The 15,262-nt window shown below is 61.6% G+C and overlaps 7 protein-coding genes across 7 annotated transcripts; 4 read left to right on the plus strand and 3 right to left on the minus strand.

Annotated features, from left to right (window-relative positions):
• Nucleotides 1-101: 101 nt before the first annotated feature.
• Nucleotides 102-1,330, plus strand: THITE_2116214 (uncharacterized protein). The gene is made up of 2 exons (XM_003653615.1): nucleotides 102-278; nucleotides 347-1,330. The coding sequence occupies exons 1-2, from the start codon at nucleotides 276-278 to the stop codon at nucleotides 1,181-1,183; spliced, it is 840 nt and encodes a 279-aa protein (XP_003653663.1). The 5' UTR covers nucleotides 102-275; the 3' UTR covers nucleotides 1,184-1,330.
• Nucleotides 1,331-1,399: 69 nt separating this feature from the next.
• On the minus strand, nucleotides 1,400-2,544 carry THITE_65995 (uncharacterized protein; the record flags this gene model as incomplete). The annotated part of the gene is made up of 3 exons (XM_003653616.1): nucleotides 2,281-2,544; nucleotides 2,129-2,205; nucleotides 1,400-2,056 (listed from the first exon to the last, which is right to left on the minus strand). Exons 1-3 carry the CDS (start codon nucleotides 2,471-2,473, stop codon nucleotides 1,400-1,402), a joined length of 927 nt encoding a protein of 308 aa, XP_003653664.1. The 5' UTR covers nucleotides 2,474-2,544.
• A 1,932-nt stretch (nucleotides 2,545-4,476) lies between these two features.
• Nucleotides 4,477-5,998, plus strand: THITE_2116216 (uncharacterized protein). The gene is made up of 3 exons (XM_003653617.1): nucleotides 4,477-4,858; nucleotides 4,925-5,363; nucleotides 5,423-5,998. Exons 1-3 carry the CDS (start codon nucleotides 4,651-4,653, stop codon nucleotides 5,676-5,678), a joined length of 903 nt encoding a protein of 300 aa, XP_003653665.1. The 5' UTR covers nucleotides 4,477-4,650; the 3' UTR covers nucleotides 5,679-5,998.
• A 13-nt stretch (nucleotides 5,999-6,011) lies between these two features.
• On the plus strand, nucleotides 6,012-7,460 carry THITE_2116219 (uncharacterized protein). Its single transcript, XM_003653618.1, has 4 exons — nucleotides 6,012-6,292; nucleotides 6,363-6,412; nucleotides 6,518-7,074; nucleotides 7,184-7,460. Coding segments are annotated over exons 1-4 (645 nt in total). The 5' UTR covers nucleotides 6,012-6,291; the 3' UTR covers nucleotides 7,221-7,460.
• Nucleotides 7,461-8,974: 1,514 nt separating this feature from the next.
• On the plus strand, nucleotides 8,975-9,528 carry THITE_2116222 (uncharacterized protein). The gene has a single exon (XM_003653619.1). It carries the CDS (start codon nucleotides 9,150-9,152, stop codon nucleotides 9,345-9,347), a length of 198 nt encoding a protein of 65 aa, XP_003653667.1. The 5' UTR covers nucleotides 8,975-9,149; the 3' UTR covers nucleotides 9,348-9,528.
• A 799-nt stretch (nucleotides 9,529-10,327) lies between these two features.
• Nucleotides 10,328-12,131, minus strand: THITE_2095874 (uncharacterized protein; the record flags this gene model as incomplete). Its single annotated transcript, XM_003653620.1, has 3 exons — nucleotides 10,328-11,486; nucleotides 11,561-11,737; nucleotides 12,033-12,131. The coding sequence occupies 3 exons, from the start codon at nucleotides 12,129-12,131 to the stop codon at nucleotides 10,389-10,391; spliced, it is 1,374 nt and encodes a 457-aa protein (XP_003653668.1). The 3' UTR covers nucleotides 10,328-10,388.
• THITE_2116225 (glycosyltransferase family 71 protein) lies at nucleotides 12,000-14,138 on the minus strand. Its single transcript, XM_003653621.1, has one exon. The coding sequence runs from the start codon at nucleotides 13,900-13,902 to the stop codon at nucleotides 12,385-12,387; it is 1,518 nt and encodes a 505-aa protein (XP_003653669.1). The 5' UTR covers nucleotides 13,903-14,138; the 3' UTR covers nucleotides 12,000-12,384.
• Nucleotides 14,139-15,262: the final 1,124 nt, after the last annotated feature.

Here is a 15,262-nt window from a genome sequence, read left to right on the forward strand (position 1 = left end):
CACGGGGCGTGGATGTGAGTGGAATGGGATCAAGGGGTAATGTAACTGTATGGTAATGCTGTTACTTACAAACCTACCAGGCTCCTGCGGGTTCCGCCGGTTCTAGACCCAGGGCCAGGGGCAAGATCACAGATGCCAGCTTGCCGGCCAGGCCTTCAGCCACGAAAAGCCAACAAATGCAGCATGCCGCACAAGAAACGCCAACACTTTCTTGTTGATCCGGCTTTATGACTTGCCCTTCTTCCGAATAAACAATACACAGCCTCAGCCGTAAGATGGTGAGTTCTTCGCCTGCCCACCGCCAGCACTAAGGTTGTCCGAATCTAACGGGCCCGCTTCTGTCCAGAACACAACCTTCAACTCGGCGCTGAAACAGCGCACCACGATCCGCAAAGACCTCTCCGCCCTGTCCAGCCTCGCCTCTGGGGAAACACCACAAGAGCAACAACAGCACCTACAACAGCTGACACCGGCGGCGCTCGGCTCGCTCTCGGCCTCGCTAACGGCCTTCTCGCGCACCATCGACGAGTACAACACGCTGGCGAAGCAGGAGGTCAACCCGGCCAAGCAGGAGAAGGCCTTCGAGCGGATCCGCGACTTCCGCGCCGAGCTGGCCGACTTCCGCGCCCAGCTCGACGCCCTCAAGGCCGCGCGCGAGGAAGCCGCCCACGCGGCCAACCGCAACGAGCTGCTCGGCCGCCGCCCCTTCGCCGCCGCCACGCCCGAGAACCCGTACGCGGGCGCGACGGCAAGCACAAGCACAAGCACGAGCACAACAGCAACCGCGACGGGGTACGGGCTCGGGCGGGGAGGCGGCCACGCGCGGACGACGAGCATCGCCGAGGCAGGGAGGGCAGGAGGAGGTGGCACGCTGGGCCTGGGCAGCGGGGACGCGGCGCGGGAGAGCCACGCGCTGCGGGAGCAGACCTTCTTCGCGAGCACGCACGCCGCGCTCGACGACTACATCGCGCGCGGGCAGGCCGTGCTGGGCGACCTGGGCCAGCAGCGCGAGATGCTCAAGTCCACCCAGCGCAAGCTGTACTCGGTCGGCAACACGCTGGGCATCTCGGGCGACACTATCCGCATGATCGAGCGGCGCGCGCGGCAGGACAAGTGGATCTTTGGCGCCGGCGTCGTGGTCTTCTTTTTGTTCTGCTGGCTGGTGCTGCACTATCTGCGGTAGCCCGGCGAGGAGGGGGGAGGGGTTGGTTCTGTCTGCTGCTTTCATCCAGCGCGGAGTTTGGGCGTCGCGTGCTGGGGTGTCTTTCTTGCTCTAATTGGAATTTGCATCTCGGCATTTGGTGCTCTCTCAGTCATGTATACCCCGGACGCTGTCTCTGCAGCTCCCACACTCCCCTGCCCCCCTTTCATCCCCCGCCCTTGACCATCACCTGTGGCATCACATCTCCCTCAACGCAATCGTAAACAGCACATCCCACGTTGTCTCCACCTCGACGACCTCCGTCTCCGGCAGCACATGGTTGCTGGTGCTCAGCCGCCCGCCAAACTGCGTCTCCCAGTCCTGCACATCCCACTCCAGCCCGCGCGTGGTGATCCTGCTCGGGCCGGCGACGGGCAGGATGCCGACGTACTTGTCGAACACGCCGCCGCCGCCGCCGCCGCCGCCGCCGCAACCGCCCTCTTTCCCCGCCGCGCCCGGCTCCTCCCGCACGCGAATGCGATGCCGCCCCCGCTTCAGCAGGAACGTCAGGCTCTCCCCGCTGAAGAGGTACATCCGCCCCCGCGCGTACCCGCCCGCGCCGTCGCCGGCCTGGAACAGGTACAGGTGGTGCAGCTGCGACAGGCCCTGGTCGACGCGCCCGCCGAGGCCGCCGACCGCGACGATGTCGAGCGGCGCCGCGGGGCTTTGCGTCTGTTGCTGCTGCTGCTGCTGCTGCTGCTGCTGCTGCTGTTGCCGCACCCAGGCGACCGCCTTGCCAAAGTCGGTCGAGTCTTGGTCCGGGTCGCGGATCACCCGCGTGCCGCGCGCCTCGTAGTAGGCGCGCGCCGGGGCGGTCAGGCTGTCGAGGTCGCCGATTATGAGGTCGAGGTTGTCCTTGTACCAGGGAAGTGTTCGCGAGGTGTTCTGTGGGTGGGTCGGGGGTGAGGGTTGAAGAGTCAGACTTACAAGCGACGTGTCGCCGTGCTGTCCGGCCGCGGCGAACAGGCAGTTGGCCCCGCCGTCGGCTGCAACGCGGAGGCATGCTGCGGTGTGTCGTGTGAGCTATGTACACACAGTAAATGGAGATCAGGTGGTTGGCAAGGGGCATCACAACATACCGTTGCCCCACAGGCGCCGTGTCACGCCGAGGTGGGTGTGCAGCGGCTGGTTGAGCACAATGAGTGCGAACCCGGCCGCTTCCGGATGGCTCTGAGGCGGGGCCCCGGCTGCCTTGGGTGCTGGTTGCAAGAGCTCGCCGGGGTGCCAGTCAAAAGTTGGGTCATCTGTCTCTTGAGAAGTCGTGGCGCTCATGGTTGCAGATGACGTTGCGATTAAAAATATCCCTGATTTGGCTAAGTGAATGGAAGTCTGATAGAGAGCCAGCGGAAAGAGACTAAGTGGGTCTTAATCAGCCTAGAGCACGCCGCCTCAGTCCTTCGGCATCTCCAGTCGGTAAGCAGACCATGATTGAATCTCGCAGATGATTTTATATCAAATACCATGAGCAGCCAAAGAGCCATTGCCCGAGAGTTGGCTGTTGTAAAAGGCAAAAGCGTATGGGCAGCTACTCGCGTAGCTGTACCGAACCAATAGAGCCCCCAGAACCCACAAATCCCCCAGAGCCCGAACATCACACAGCGGCGCGGTTGCACATTCGGTAGGTGCGAGTAAACGTATCTACTCAAAGGGCCCGGCGTGTGCAGCGGAACTGTGCGGTGGGAATTGAACCCACAACCTGCTGGGAGGCAGAACGACAGCGTGTTACGGTAGGCAACTGAGCCAACCATCCCAAATGTTGGAAGTCCTGGGCAACAAAGAGAACCTATAGAGTGTCGGCCCGGGCAGGTGCCCGGCGGTCAGCAGTCCGCAGGTGGCAGAGTCATATCGTCACCTGCCCGGCTCTGCCACCTGCCGGCTACCGACCGCAAGCTTCAGTTGCAAAGAAGCACCACTGAGGAGCGATAAGCAGTAAGCCGTTTTGAAACCATGGCCATCACCTGACCACCCAGGCTGACTTGCAAAGCAGCATGACCCAACGAAGGAGCCAGCGGCGGCTCGAGATCAACCGGACGCAAGGGGACAGAGCAGAGCATCGCGCGACAATTCCGAGGCCGTTCCTGGCCCGAGCCAGGCGGAACTCATCGTTTACGTCGGGAAGCACCAAGTCGGCGACGTTCCAAGAGTACATTGTATGCTCGCGCTCTTGGGGTCCCAGTCTACGCTGGCTAGACAGTACGGCAAAGCTAGCTTTGCGAAGCGTCGTGACGATCATCTGCTCGATCCAGGGGGAGTTCACAACCACAGGGATGCGCTCCCCCTTGGTCCTCCCATCCAAGCAATTTCGAACACTGTATGCGAAGACTGGCGAGAGCGACATGGCAAAATCGGTCGTCCCTCGCTGCTCCGACGGCGGCATATGGCCAGTGTCGTCGTTGAGGCACGCGAAGACCCAACCAAGGCCGCCGTCGCCGACTGAGCGGACGATCCGGTCCACGAGCTCCGTGCCTAGGCGCGCCCCATAGTCCTATCTGCCGCTGCGAGTTCCGCTTCGCCGCCGCCGACTGCCGGCACGTAATGGAACCCATCTGCCTTCCGACCACCGCCCATCCGGCCACCGGCTCCTACGCAGGTCAGGAACGTACCGCGCACACTAGGAGAGAACGCGCCGCACCTGAACGGGCACCTTGAACGGCCTATTCGATACGTCCGTCCTCTCCCGCTCTCTGGTGACCTGACCAGCCTGCTCCCACTCCTTGCCCAAGACGCGCAGCTGGGCCCATGGAGGGCAGCCGGACGCGGAGCGGCCACGCGGCCATACACGCCTCGCCTCAGCATCGGTTGCACGAGTTGCTTGAAGGTCGAGATCACGGGCGAGCCGTGAGCCAGTGTTGATATTGGCTGTATATAGGTGAGCGACCCCAATATAGGTATGCTCTGACTTCTTTGCTCTGGTTACACATTGGACGGTACGAACACCTGCCGCAGTCGCGGCTTCAACGGTCCCACAGTGGGCATCTATCTTGGCGATAACTCTGGGATCAAGAGAAGAGTGTTATCGAGTGAATAGGCGTACATAGGCAACCAAGGTAGGATTTATAGCTCTGATGAAGAAACGTGGCTTGTGTCTCGACCATGCAGCATGGCGTTTTCGAGCTCTGGTGTTTGCCTGCGACAAAGTGCGAGAAGTGTCAGTGCCTGGTTGCTGCACAGTAAGGGATGCGGAGAGGTGGGTCTGAGCTAGAATTGGCCAATCGTAACTCGCGCCCGTCGCCAAATCTCCGGCCCCAAACGGGCTGAACAGCGGCAGGCCGTGAGCCCGGGCCAGAAATTTTGGCCGAAGCAGAGCTGGTTGATGACAAACGTCGAACGGGCCCATCCCCGGTGTTGCCGCGGCCACCTTCGTTTCGCGCGCGCTTTTCTGTCTGTGTCTGCTTCTGCTCTGCATGCATTGATTTTTCTCTCCCTTCTTTCTCTCGCGTCCCGACAACATGTATCGCGCCACGCTCAGGACAGCCCCCAGTGCTCTGCGCGCGATCCGGCCGACGACCGTCGCCTCCGGCTCCCGGCGGCTGGCTTCGACGGCCGCGGCAGCCAAGAAGAAGGGCACCTGGACGGGGACCGGGCTACGATGGGGTCTTGCCATCGCGGCAGTGTACTTCTACAACACCAGCCCGATCTTCGCCGATGAGCTCCCTCGTGCGTCTCCTCCCTCGCGACTGGCTGGCCGTTTCCGCTGACATTGGAGCACTGCCGCAGCCGAAGCTGTGCCTGCGCCGCCTCACTTCTCGGACGCCGACCTTCCCACCATCGATGCCATGATCGAGGAGAAGCGCCGCCAAGCAGCCGCAGCCGCAGCCGCAGCCGCACCACCTCCGCCGCCGCCCTCTTCCCAGCAGCAGCCCGCGAACGCTGTCAGTGAGAAAGAGGATGTGAAGACCGAGCAAACGAAGCCAACAGAAACCGAGGCTGCTACAACGGCTGCCGCCGAGAATGAACCGGAGCCCGGGTCGCCCGAGGCGCTGGAGCAGAGCGCCACTGAGCAAGGCGCCTTCGACCCGGAGACGGGCGAGATCAACTGGGACTGCCCGTGCCTGGGCGGCATGGCCCACGGGCCGTGCGGAGAGGAGTTCAAGGCGGCCTTCAGCTGCTTCGTCTACTCCAAGGAGGAGCCCAAGGGGATGGATTGCATCGAGAAGTTCCAGTGCGTAGCACCCGGCGGGCCGAGTGATTGGCAAGGGCTGGCTGGCTGACGGCTCCCAGACACATGCAGGACTGCTTCCGGAAGTATCCCGAGATCTACGGCTCCGAACTAGCCGACGACGAAGACGAGGAGGGCGCCCCGGCTCAAGAAGGCGCCGCTGCTGCGGCAAAGACGAGCGAGACGCAGACATCAGCAAGCGCAGCGCCGCCTGCCGCCGGGACCGGGGAGTCGGCGGCGCAGCCGGCTGAGACGACGGAGTCGGGGGCTCCGAAGAAAGACGTCGACGCGATCGGGCCGAACAAGGGCAAGGAGTAATTAATCTCCGCTGAACTCACGATACGACACCGGGCTCTCCATCCTGTTGCAGCGTTGCGACACGTTTGGTGAGAGAGATCATCAGCGTGGCGCCGCGCACACACTGTACGACTCTTATGTATACCATGTAACTTAGAGGCACAATAGACCTTTTTCCTGCTCAGGTCGCTGCCCGGCCCGCGCTGGGGAGCTGTTGCGCTGCTGCGTCCTGTGCTCACCCGGGACAGACAGGACCTTGCTGACTTATTGTGGCATTGAGCAGGGGGTGTTGCTCGCTGCTGGTTCTCGGGCAGTGTCTTGGCGCTCCACTGCCGCTCTAACGATAAGCGGAGCCGCCGACGTCATGCTGCCCCGCCCAGGCCACCAGCGCCTTGGCCGCAACCGTCGAAGCCCAGCAGAGGGCCGCGTGCTCTGTGCTCTGAGGTCACCAGTGGGCAGCGGCTGCTGGCACCGCGCCCGGTTTTGGGCTTCTGGCACCGTCACATGCCCACGGGTGCCCGGCACCCGCCCTATTTGTTCGCGGAAACATCATCGTGCGACAGTCTCCAGCTTCATTTGCATCGCTCTGCGAATCACTCTGACGAAGACATCAAGCAAACTCACAGCACGCAACAGTAAGTCAGCTCTTGCAGCCGCGGTCAGCATTTTCCAACGCACGAAACTGACCTCCCTCTCCCGCCGCAGTGTCCTACGCCGAGGTCGCCTCCAAAGGGCCCAAGCAGTCTCCCAAGGAGGTAAGCATTTATCCATTCGCTCCGAATGTTCACTCCCATCCTATTCAACGTCACCGGCCCAACTTAACAACAAACTAACCATCCTTCCCCTTAACCAAAACCCAGGCCGCCGCCCCGCAACCGCCGCAGGTCAACCCGACCACGACCAGCACCTCCCACGCCCCCGACTCCCCCTCGACCGCCTCCTCCTCGCTGATCGACGTCGACACGCCCTCCGTGCGCACCGTGCCCTCGACGTTCGCCTCGCAGGAGATCAAGACGGACACGCAGGCCGCGCGCGTGGAGCGCGAGGCCGCCGCCGAGGCAGCAGCAGCAGAAGCAGAAGAAGAAGAAGAAGAGGAAGAAAGGGAGAGGGCGCGCGCCGAGGCGGATCTCGCGCGCAAGAACAGGGCGAGCGCCGCGGCCAAGGCTAAGGAGGAAGACGGCGGCGGCATGCGCAGCAGGGCCGAGGGCTGGATCGTGCAGCAGTGGGAGAGTGTTGCGGCGGGCGGGCCTGGCGTGGCGCTTGCGCTCGCGAATGTGCTGGCTGTTGTTGGGCTGGGCGGATGGCTTGGGTTCCGGGCCTGGCGGCTGTATGATCGCGGCCGGCTGGGGTGGAGGGAGGCGGGGATTGGACTGGCCGTGCTGGGTGCTGTCGGGGCCGTGGAGGGCGTGCTGGCGAGGTGAGTTTATTTTTTTTTCCTTCCTTTCTTTCTTTCTTTGGTTTTGTTTGTGGTGAGACGCGGGGTTGCTTGAGTGAGGATATGGATATGTGCTTACGCGGCGGTGCAGCTACTTTTCGAAGAAGGTGAAGAGCGAGGAGCAATAGGTGCTCGCTCTTTGGGACTTCTGTCGAACGGGAAGCGATGGTTTCCGGTGAAAGGTGGATGTTTCGCAGGTCAGGTTGCTCGTGGGCTGGGCTCTAATTAGGTTTGCTTGGCGGCAGGGCATGGATGACTACGGCATCTCCCTCTCCTCAACTAGCTCTCTTTCCTTTCCGCGTCTGTGTACACTACCTTGCTATCTCGACGCTGTCAACATTGGTTTCTTCTCTGCACCGCTTCCCACCATGACGAACTTGCCCTGTGCCAACAGGACACGTAAGATCGAGGCTCATGAGTTGACCAAAGACGACGACGACAGGATGTGGCCTTGGGCTGTGCCTGGCTTGATCTGCGGTGAGTTTCACGATGTTTCGTGGTCAGACAGGCCACGCTGTCTTGTTGACTGCGTAACCACTGCTCGACTGGTCTGCTCACGAGCAAGAGACCTTAGGCTTTGGGAAACTTCAACGGGGATCGCCGACTGCGCTTTGATTCGACGAAAAACGGGCTCAGCAGTTTCCGGCAAGAAAAAACAAACAAACACGAACGCCTTATGCGCAGAAAGGGGGGCTTCCCTGCAGAGCCACAGTCAGGGATCACAGCCGTTTGACCCCCTTTCCGTTTCACTCCCAAACCGGTCTCTGGCGAATAGCAGATCGGCCAGCGTTCGCAGAGATGGCCCGTTTCGAGAATGGCGGCAGATGTACTCCTGTAGCGCAGCAGCCGGGGTGGTGTGATCATGCAAGCCCCGGGCACTGGGCAGAAACCGGGGGCTTGGACTGGCGGTCGGTCCCGACCCAAGCTTGGTGAACTAGTCCAAGGGAGGGTGCTTGCAGACGCCAAGTCTGGCCAGCGCGGACGGCGGGCGAATCGCGAAGCGGTCTGGATAGCAACTACCGAACACCAGGCGATGTGGCGGATGTTGCCGAATCGCCGGGTGCGTTTCCGTCAGCCCTATGGGGACGGCGAGGGCTAGACTATGGGCTGCTCTGAGACAGATATGCGTGGCTCAAAGTTTGACGGCAGCGTGTGCCCTACATACATCTACCGCCAGCCACACTCCATCGAAGCCAACTTTTCCTCTCCGTTGTCCTTCGGCCCTGAGGCGGCATTTGGTTCCGTGGCGATGAATAAGATACGACGTTCGTGCAGCGAGTGCCGGCGGCGGAAACAAAAGGTGGGCTTAAGGACAGCGAAAGAAGCCAGTCCGGGTCTCTGATAGCGTTGCTCTGCAGTGCGACCAGCGGCAGCCGTGTCGAAACTGCTCCCGCCGAGCACCCCAGCCGGTGTGCTACTACGACAGCAGCCTGTACGTCCTCTGCCCGCATCAACCGGTTCAGAACTGAGAGTCACAGACTCCGTAATAAGGACAGGCATGGCAACAAAGACGCTCTTTCGCGCCTGGCCTTCTATTCCGTTCCTGGCGTGGCAGCGCCATTAGCTACCGCAGACACCGGGACGGCTCTCCAAGATGGGCCGGTCGTCTGGAACTTTGGCCAGGCAGGTTCCTCGTACTGGGAATACTCGGCTACGTCGACAAACATCGGGATATACCAAGCCTGGGACTCGAAGAGCAAGCAGTCACCTTCTCTCTGGCGCATAATTCACGTCTCTCCTACTGACACGTATTCCAATGCAACAGATCCACCAGCAGATCCAGCCTTCCAACCTTACGAGGAGGGCAACGAAGCCATCCCTTTCTACACAGACAGCTTCCTTCCCCTTTTGCGGCATCTTGCGTCTGGCAGCGCCGCTTCGCTGTGTGCGTTCAACCGCCGCATTCTGCTTCAACCCGCGAGCACTTGGTGGCGCGAGAAGCTGACAGAAGCGGAACATCGCCAGTCAGAGAGACATGCCAGCTCGGCGCACGCTGCGCGGCGGACAGCGCACCCATCCGGTCGGCGCGGCGACTTTCGATCGAGCGACTCCACAGCATGCTGGCTCTTCCCGAGCCGTGGGCAAAAGAGGGGACCCTCGAGGCCGCCGTCAGGATGATCCTGACTGATCTCTGCACCGGAGAAACCCAGGACTTGCGGGCCCATGTCGATCTCGCCCGCGAGATTGCCGGGCAACTTGGAGGGCTGAGCAGCCCGGGGCTGAGCGGAATACTGGCAAGGCTGGTGGTCGTGTAAGTGCTCCTCTCAACAATTCACCCCCCCCCCCCCCCCCCCCCCGCTGCCCATCCCCAACCTTCCCAGACGACCACCCATCCCGGACTAACAACCCCCAAGCGCAGACCTCGCCACAGCCGTAGCCCTCGAGACACCGCCCTCGCACTCACCCGATGACCTCGCCGCCTACACCGGCCTCTCCCTGTCCACCGCTAGCAGCCCGCCCGCGGCAGCCGCACCAGTGCCACCCTCCATCCCACCCCTGCTCGACGCCCCGACCGCGGCCATGCTCAAGGACGTCCACTTCCTCCTCAACACCGTGCTCGCCCTGCCCCAGCCCCCCTCGCCATGGGCCCTGCGCAAGGTCCAGTCCATGGCCCGCTGGCTGCACGGTCGTCTGTCGGCGGGTCCGACAACAACGACAATAACAACAACAACAGCCGAGGAGGCGGTGGATGGTATGCTCCTCCCCCTGCCGTCGTCTGCGCTGCCGCAGCAGCAGCAGCAGCGGGGGTACGTGTACCCCAACCCGCTCCACCGCGCCGTGCAGCTCGCCGCGCTGGTGTACTGCCGCGCGATCGACCGACGACAGCCGTGCTCCGCCGTCGCGGGACAGCAGGAGGTCGTTGGTCTGGCGGAGGCGGTGGCGGCTGTGCCGCTGGACATCTGGGACGGTGGCAGCACCAACAACAACAACAACAACAACAACAGCAGCAGCAGCGGCAGCAGCATGCTGGGCACGCTGCTTTTGGTGCTGGCGGCTGTGCTGCCGGCGGCGAGGGATGGGGATGCAGACTTGCGGTGCGCGCGGCAGGTCTGGGTGATGATGGTTGCGGCTGCCGTGCAGCTTGCGGTGACGGATTGGGGGGATGCGGTTGCGGCGCTGGGGAGGGTCGTCAAGTTGCATGCTTGGCTTCGTGGATAGGTAACTACCTACTTCGCAGTGGAGGGAAAGGGGGCAGCACAGGGGGTTGCCAGCTGGGGGAATAGGAATTGTTGTATGGGGATACTTCGTTTCTTCGTGAGTTATCTACATCTCTCTACTCGCTAGGCATTACACAATCACTCAAAGATGGAGTCTTTGTACGCAGACGGGTCGATGTACGGCCTGCCTCCTCGCCGGGTGAACCCCCAGCGGATCTGGGACGCCATCGCGATCTCCGTGTCCAGGTGCTGGGCGAACGTCCAGGCCAGGCCCGGATCCTTCTGGAAGCCGCGCCCGACGAGGACAACGTCCAGCCCGTCGTCCTCCAGCAGCCGATTGGCCTGCTTGCCGTTGGTGATGGCCCCCACCGTCGCGACCAGCAGCCTGTCGCCGACGGCCTTCTTGACGGCGATCGCGAAGGGGGCCTGGAACGCCGGGCCGGACTTCACCTTCTGCGCGGCATGGACGCCGCCGGAGGAGATATCGATCAGGTCGATGGCGCCCTGCGCGGCCAGCGCCTCGGCGAAGCGGACGGTGTCCGCGGCGGTCCAGCTCTCGGCCGGGTGCGAGTCCTCGACCCAGTCGGTGGCCGAGACGCGCAGGAAGACGGGCACGCGCTCGCCGACGACGTCGCGGGTCAGCCGGGCGATCTCGAGCGGCAGGCGGATGCGGTTCTCGAACGAGCCGCCGTACTCGTCCGTGCGCGTGTTGGCGTGCGGCGACAGGAACGACGAGAGCAGGTAGCCGTGCGCGGCGTGGATCTCGACGAAGTCGGCGCCGGCGGCCAGCGCGCGCCGCGCCGCGGCCGCCCAGTCGCGCTTGAGCTGCTCGATGTCGTCCCGCGTCATCGCGGCGGGCCGGCAGTGCGCGTCGTCGAACGGGACCGTGCTGGGGCCGACGACGCGGTCGGGCCAGCCACCGACCTTGGCGGTCGCCACGGTGGCCTCGCCCATCTTCCACGGTGCGACGGTGCTGGCCTTGCGGCCGGCGTGGGCGAGCTGCACGCCGACGAGCTGGTTCTGGCTGTGCACGAAGTCGATGGCGCGCCGCATCGGCGCGACCTGCGAGTCCTTCCACAGGCCGACGTCCTGCGGCGTGATGCGGCCCTCGGGCTGGACCGCGGTGGCCTCGATCATGATCAGGCCCGGCCCGCGCTGCGCCATGCTGCCCAGGTGCACGAGGTGGTAGTCCGTCATGTGCCCGTCCTCGGCCGAGTACTGGCACATGGGGGAGACCTTGATATGCGCCAGTCAGTATTGTAGACTGCAAGAAGGTAAGAACAAAAAGGGGTTTTCAATGAAAGACTTACACCAAGGCGGTTGTGAAATGTCACCCCGCGGACGGTCAGGGGCTGGAAGAGCTTCGGCACCGGCCTGCCGCTGGACTGGGGATCAGCCGCCGTCCCCGCCGGCGGGTTCTGCGCCGGCGTGAAGTAGGAGAGCCCAGGCGCGGGCTCGATGTCGACGTCAGGAAGTGAACCCATGTTCTTGTCGTCGTCGTCGTTGGGTAGGGGGTAACGTGAGGAGAAGCTGCTGTGCAGATGAATTCCTGGGCGTTGGCATCTTAGAGCAGGCTTGATTCGGCAGTGTAAGTTATAGGCTAGAGAGTCTTGCGAGAAGCAGCTGGACATCTCCAAGGCCCACTTTGCTTAGAAATTTCCAGACCAAGTCGGAAAATCTATGGTTGCATGGAAATAGGACACCACGGTACAAGCTGCAGACTCCACTTCTGGGTTGGAACATCATGACCGCAATTCCATAGGTGGCTACTTGAGTACATACGGCGTATGGCGGAGCAAATTCGGCATTCGCCAGGCGTGTTTCAGGTTCCCTAAAGGCGATCCAGCCTTCGGGCCGAGGCGTGATGGGATGTGGAGCCATGGTGAGCGGCGAGACAGGCCACCGGTGACAGCGGAGACCTTCGGGAATAATCGCGAAGCAGAAGAATAATGGCCTGACTGCTATACCTGGCGGTCAGTGCCAATGAGCGCACTCCCGGAGCCAGAGCAGTTGCTTTCGACGTCAGATGGCGCCACGGTTTTGACAATTCCATGATACATAGTGTACACTCTAGACAGCATTGCATTTCAATACGCGACAAAATATAACAGTATTTATGTATCCTGCTGCCGGGCTAGCCTCCAGCAGCAGCCTGCGTCTCCGCCTCCCCCTCCTGCTCGAGCTTCCAGTAGCCGCCGGCGGCCTCGAACTCGCGGTCGAAGCCGGGCAGCAGGTCGTCCAGGCTCCGGGGCTCGGCATCGGTGATGTCGTTGCACACCATGCCCTTGAACTGGGCGGAGCGGTTCGGCATGTAGGCGGCCTCGTCCCAGACGATGCCGGCGCGCACGCTGACGGAGGGGTCCTCGTCGGTGGGCGAGCGCTTGTAGTGGCGGAAGTAGCCGAGGTGCGCCTTGTTCCAGCGCAGCAGCTCGGGGGCGGCGAACTTGGCGGCGCCGCCGTGCAGGAAGGCCAGCCGGCCGTCGTCCGGGTGGTGCTGGCCGAACGAGTGGCCGCAGAAGAAGCCCGCGTTGAGCGTGCCGACGCTGGCCAGCCACTTGCGCGGGCGGCCGTAGGCGGTCTTGAGCGCGTGCCACGCGAAGCGGAACATGTCCTTGTCGCCCAGCAGGAAGGCGTTGTAGTAGGCCGCCTGCTCGCCGCGGTTCATCCACGCGGCCAGCTGCACGTGGTACCAGAAGCGCCGCTTGTCCACCAGCATCTGGCCGCTCTCCTGCTCGTACTCGTCCATGCGGCACGGCGTGTTGGTCAGCGCCCACGCCGGGTTCTGCGGCCGCGTGCGCGCCATGTCGGGCCAGAAGACGGTGTGGTACTCCTGGTAGACGCGCGAGTCGAACAGCACGGCCGGGTCCAGCACCGGCACGTTGTCCGAGTCGAGCAGCAGCAGCTCGGCGAAGCGCGAGTTGACCACGGCCGCGTTCTTGAGCTGGTAGTTGATGTACTTGCCGTCCTTCTTGACCCGGACGATGTTGTGCGGCTGCGAGAGGTCGTTGAACGACAGCGGCTGGTACAGCCCGGCGAGCTCCGCCCGCGTGGCCTCGTCCATCTCGTCGTCCCAGTAGTGCACCTCGACCGGGATGGTCGACCGCAGGTTCGCCAGCCGCCGGAGGACCACCTTGAGCTGCATCACGGTCTGGTCATTGCCCGCGAGGACGACCACGCCTCTCCCGCTGAACTTGTCCTTCACCTCCTCCCACGGGATCAAGCTCTCGTCCCGGCTCCGGCCGTCGACGTATTCTTGCCACGCCCTGCGGCGTGCCGCGATCTCCTCGTCGGACCGGTCTTTCACGACCCACTCGACGTCCGGCACGAACTGGAAGTTCACGAACTGCCCGTCGGGCCAGTGGCACCCGGCCTTCGCCTCGGCCATGGTGATGCCCTTGAGGCGCGTCACGGCGGCGAAGTGGGCGTGGAACGAGTCGGCCGACGGCAGCCTGTGCGCGTTGGGGTCGAGCGCCGTAGTGTTGTTGTGCTCATCGTCATCGTCGGCGGCGGGCGTGTGTGTCGACGGCCACAGAGAGTCGGGGCGGAGTCGGAGGTTGGCGAACGCATCGCGGTGGAGGAAGGTGACGACGAGAGCGACGAAGCAGATCAGCGCCACGGCGACCAGAATCCGCGGCCCCCTGGGGACAACCATGTGGTGGCGTTGCCCGTTTCGGCGTCGGCGGGCTTCGAGAGTGCACGACTGCTGGCTCGCGATCGGCCGCGTGCCGTTGGAACGAAGGGTTCATCCGTGCTATGTAATCTGCCCTGTACTGTGTACAGTGTGTCGCAACTGTTCGTGAGTGGAGAGCTGAAGCATGCCTGAGTGAAAAAAGGAACAAGGGGGAGGCCCATGCTGAGGTCGCACACGTCATCCGTTGCGTATATACCTCCTATGGCACAAATGTTACGCAATGTGTTGCTTGATTGATTGATTAATGATGATGATAGGATCTCCACCCTTGCGTCTGCCTGCATAAGTACAATATCTACGCCACTCCAGGCTATAGGGCGGTAACGGATGCCCCTGCCCTGGTAATGATGCCTTAGATACCTTGTGGGAAGTGCTTCCCACACCTCCTATAGCGCGCTATGGGGGGTTGTCGACATGGTCTCCACTCTATCTTGAAGCACGAATTGGATCACACACCTCAGTCATAGGAGAATGTTCAATTTCCCGTGAATATTGCTACAAGACACTTGACTGTGCCACGCCCCAGTAAGTGGTGAAGCGAAGCTTGAAAGGGCCGAGGCTGATGCGATCGCCACCCGTAGCCTACTGTAGCCGACGACCACCCGAGCTAGCTAGCTGGGAGAGAGGAGGTAAAAAAAAAAAGAAAAAAAAAAAAGAAAAAAAAAGAAAAAAAAGAAAAAAAAGAAAAAAAAGAAAAAAAAAGAAAAAAAAGAAAAAAAAAGAAAAAAAAGAAAAAAAAGAAAAAAAAAGAAAAAAAAAAAGAACATAACCCTAACCTCTAACCCGAACCCTAACCGCTAACCCTAACCCTAACCACTAACCCGGGTGGTCGACCGGCTCGCAGTGGTCGAACCAGCTGGCAGTAGTCGGACCGGTTTGTGGTGGTCGAACCCTTGCAGTGGCTAAGCCACACCGCTACACCACTATGACGTCAATACCGCCCTCGACAGACGCCTACCACACCGTATTTTCGAGATACGTCAAGCGGCCGTTGATGATCCTACATCTCGCGCAAGTTGACAACGAAGTCAGTACCTAAATATCACCATTCTACATCGATTTAAGATTGACATTGTAAGGAGATATAGCTAAAAGGAGGAAAGATAGAGAAAAGATCGGGGACATCCCTATCGCCAAGACATGGTACAGCTATAGCATCTAATCCTAACACGCTATAGCGAGCTACGAGGTATAGATACAATGGTAGGATTATAACAGAGCATTGGAATACAAAGAGAGTACGTTGTTCTAGTATAAAAGAAAGCTAAGGACTGAACAAAGCGTGGTATATATACACCTAGAAGTGGGGAAGTTATAGCTA

This window comes from Thermothielavioides terrestris, chromosome 2, assembly GCF_000226115.1.
Source record: "Thermothielavioides terrestris NRRL 8126 chromosome 2, complete sequence".
In the NCBI taxonomy this organism is placed as follows: Eukaryota; Fungi; Ascomycota; class Sordariomycetes; order Sordariales; family Chaetomiaceae; genus Thermothielavioides; species Thermothielavioides terrestris.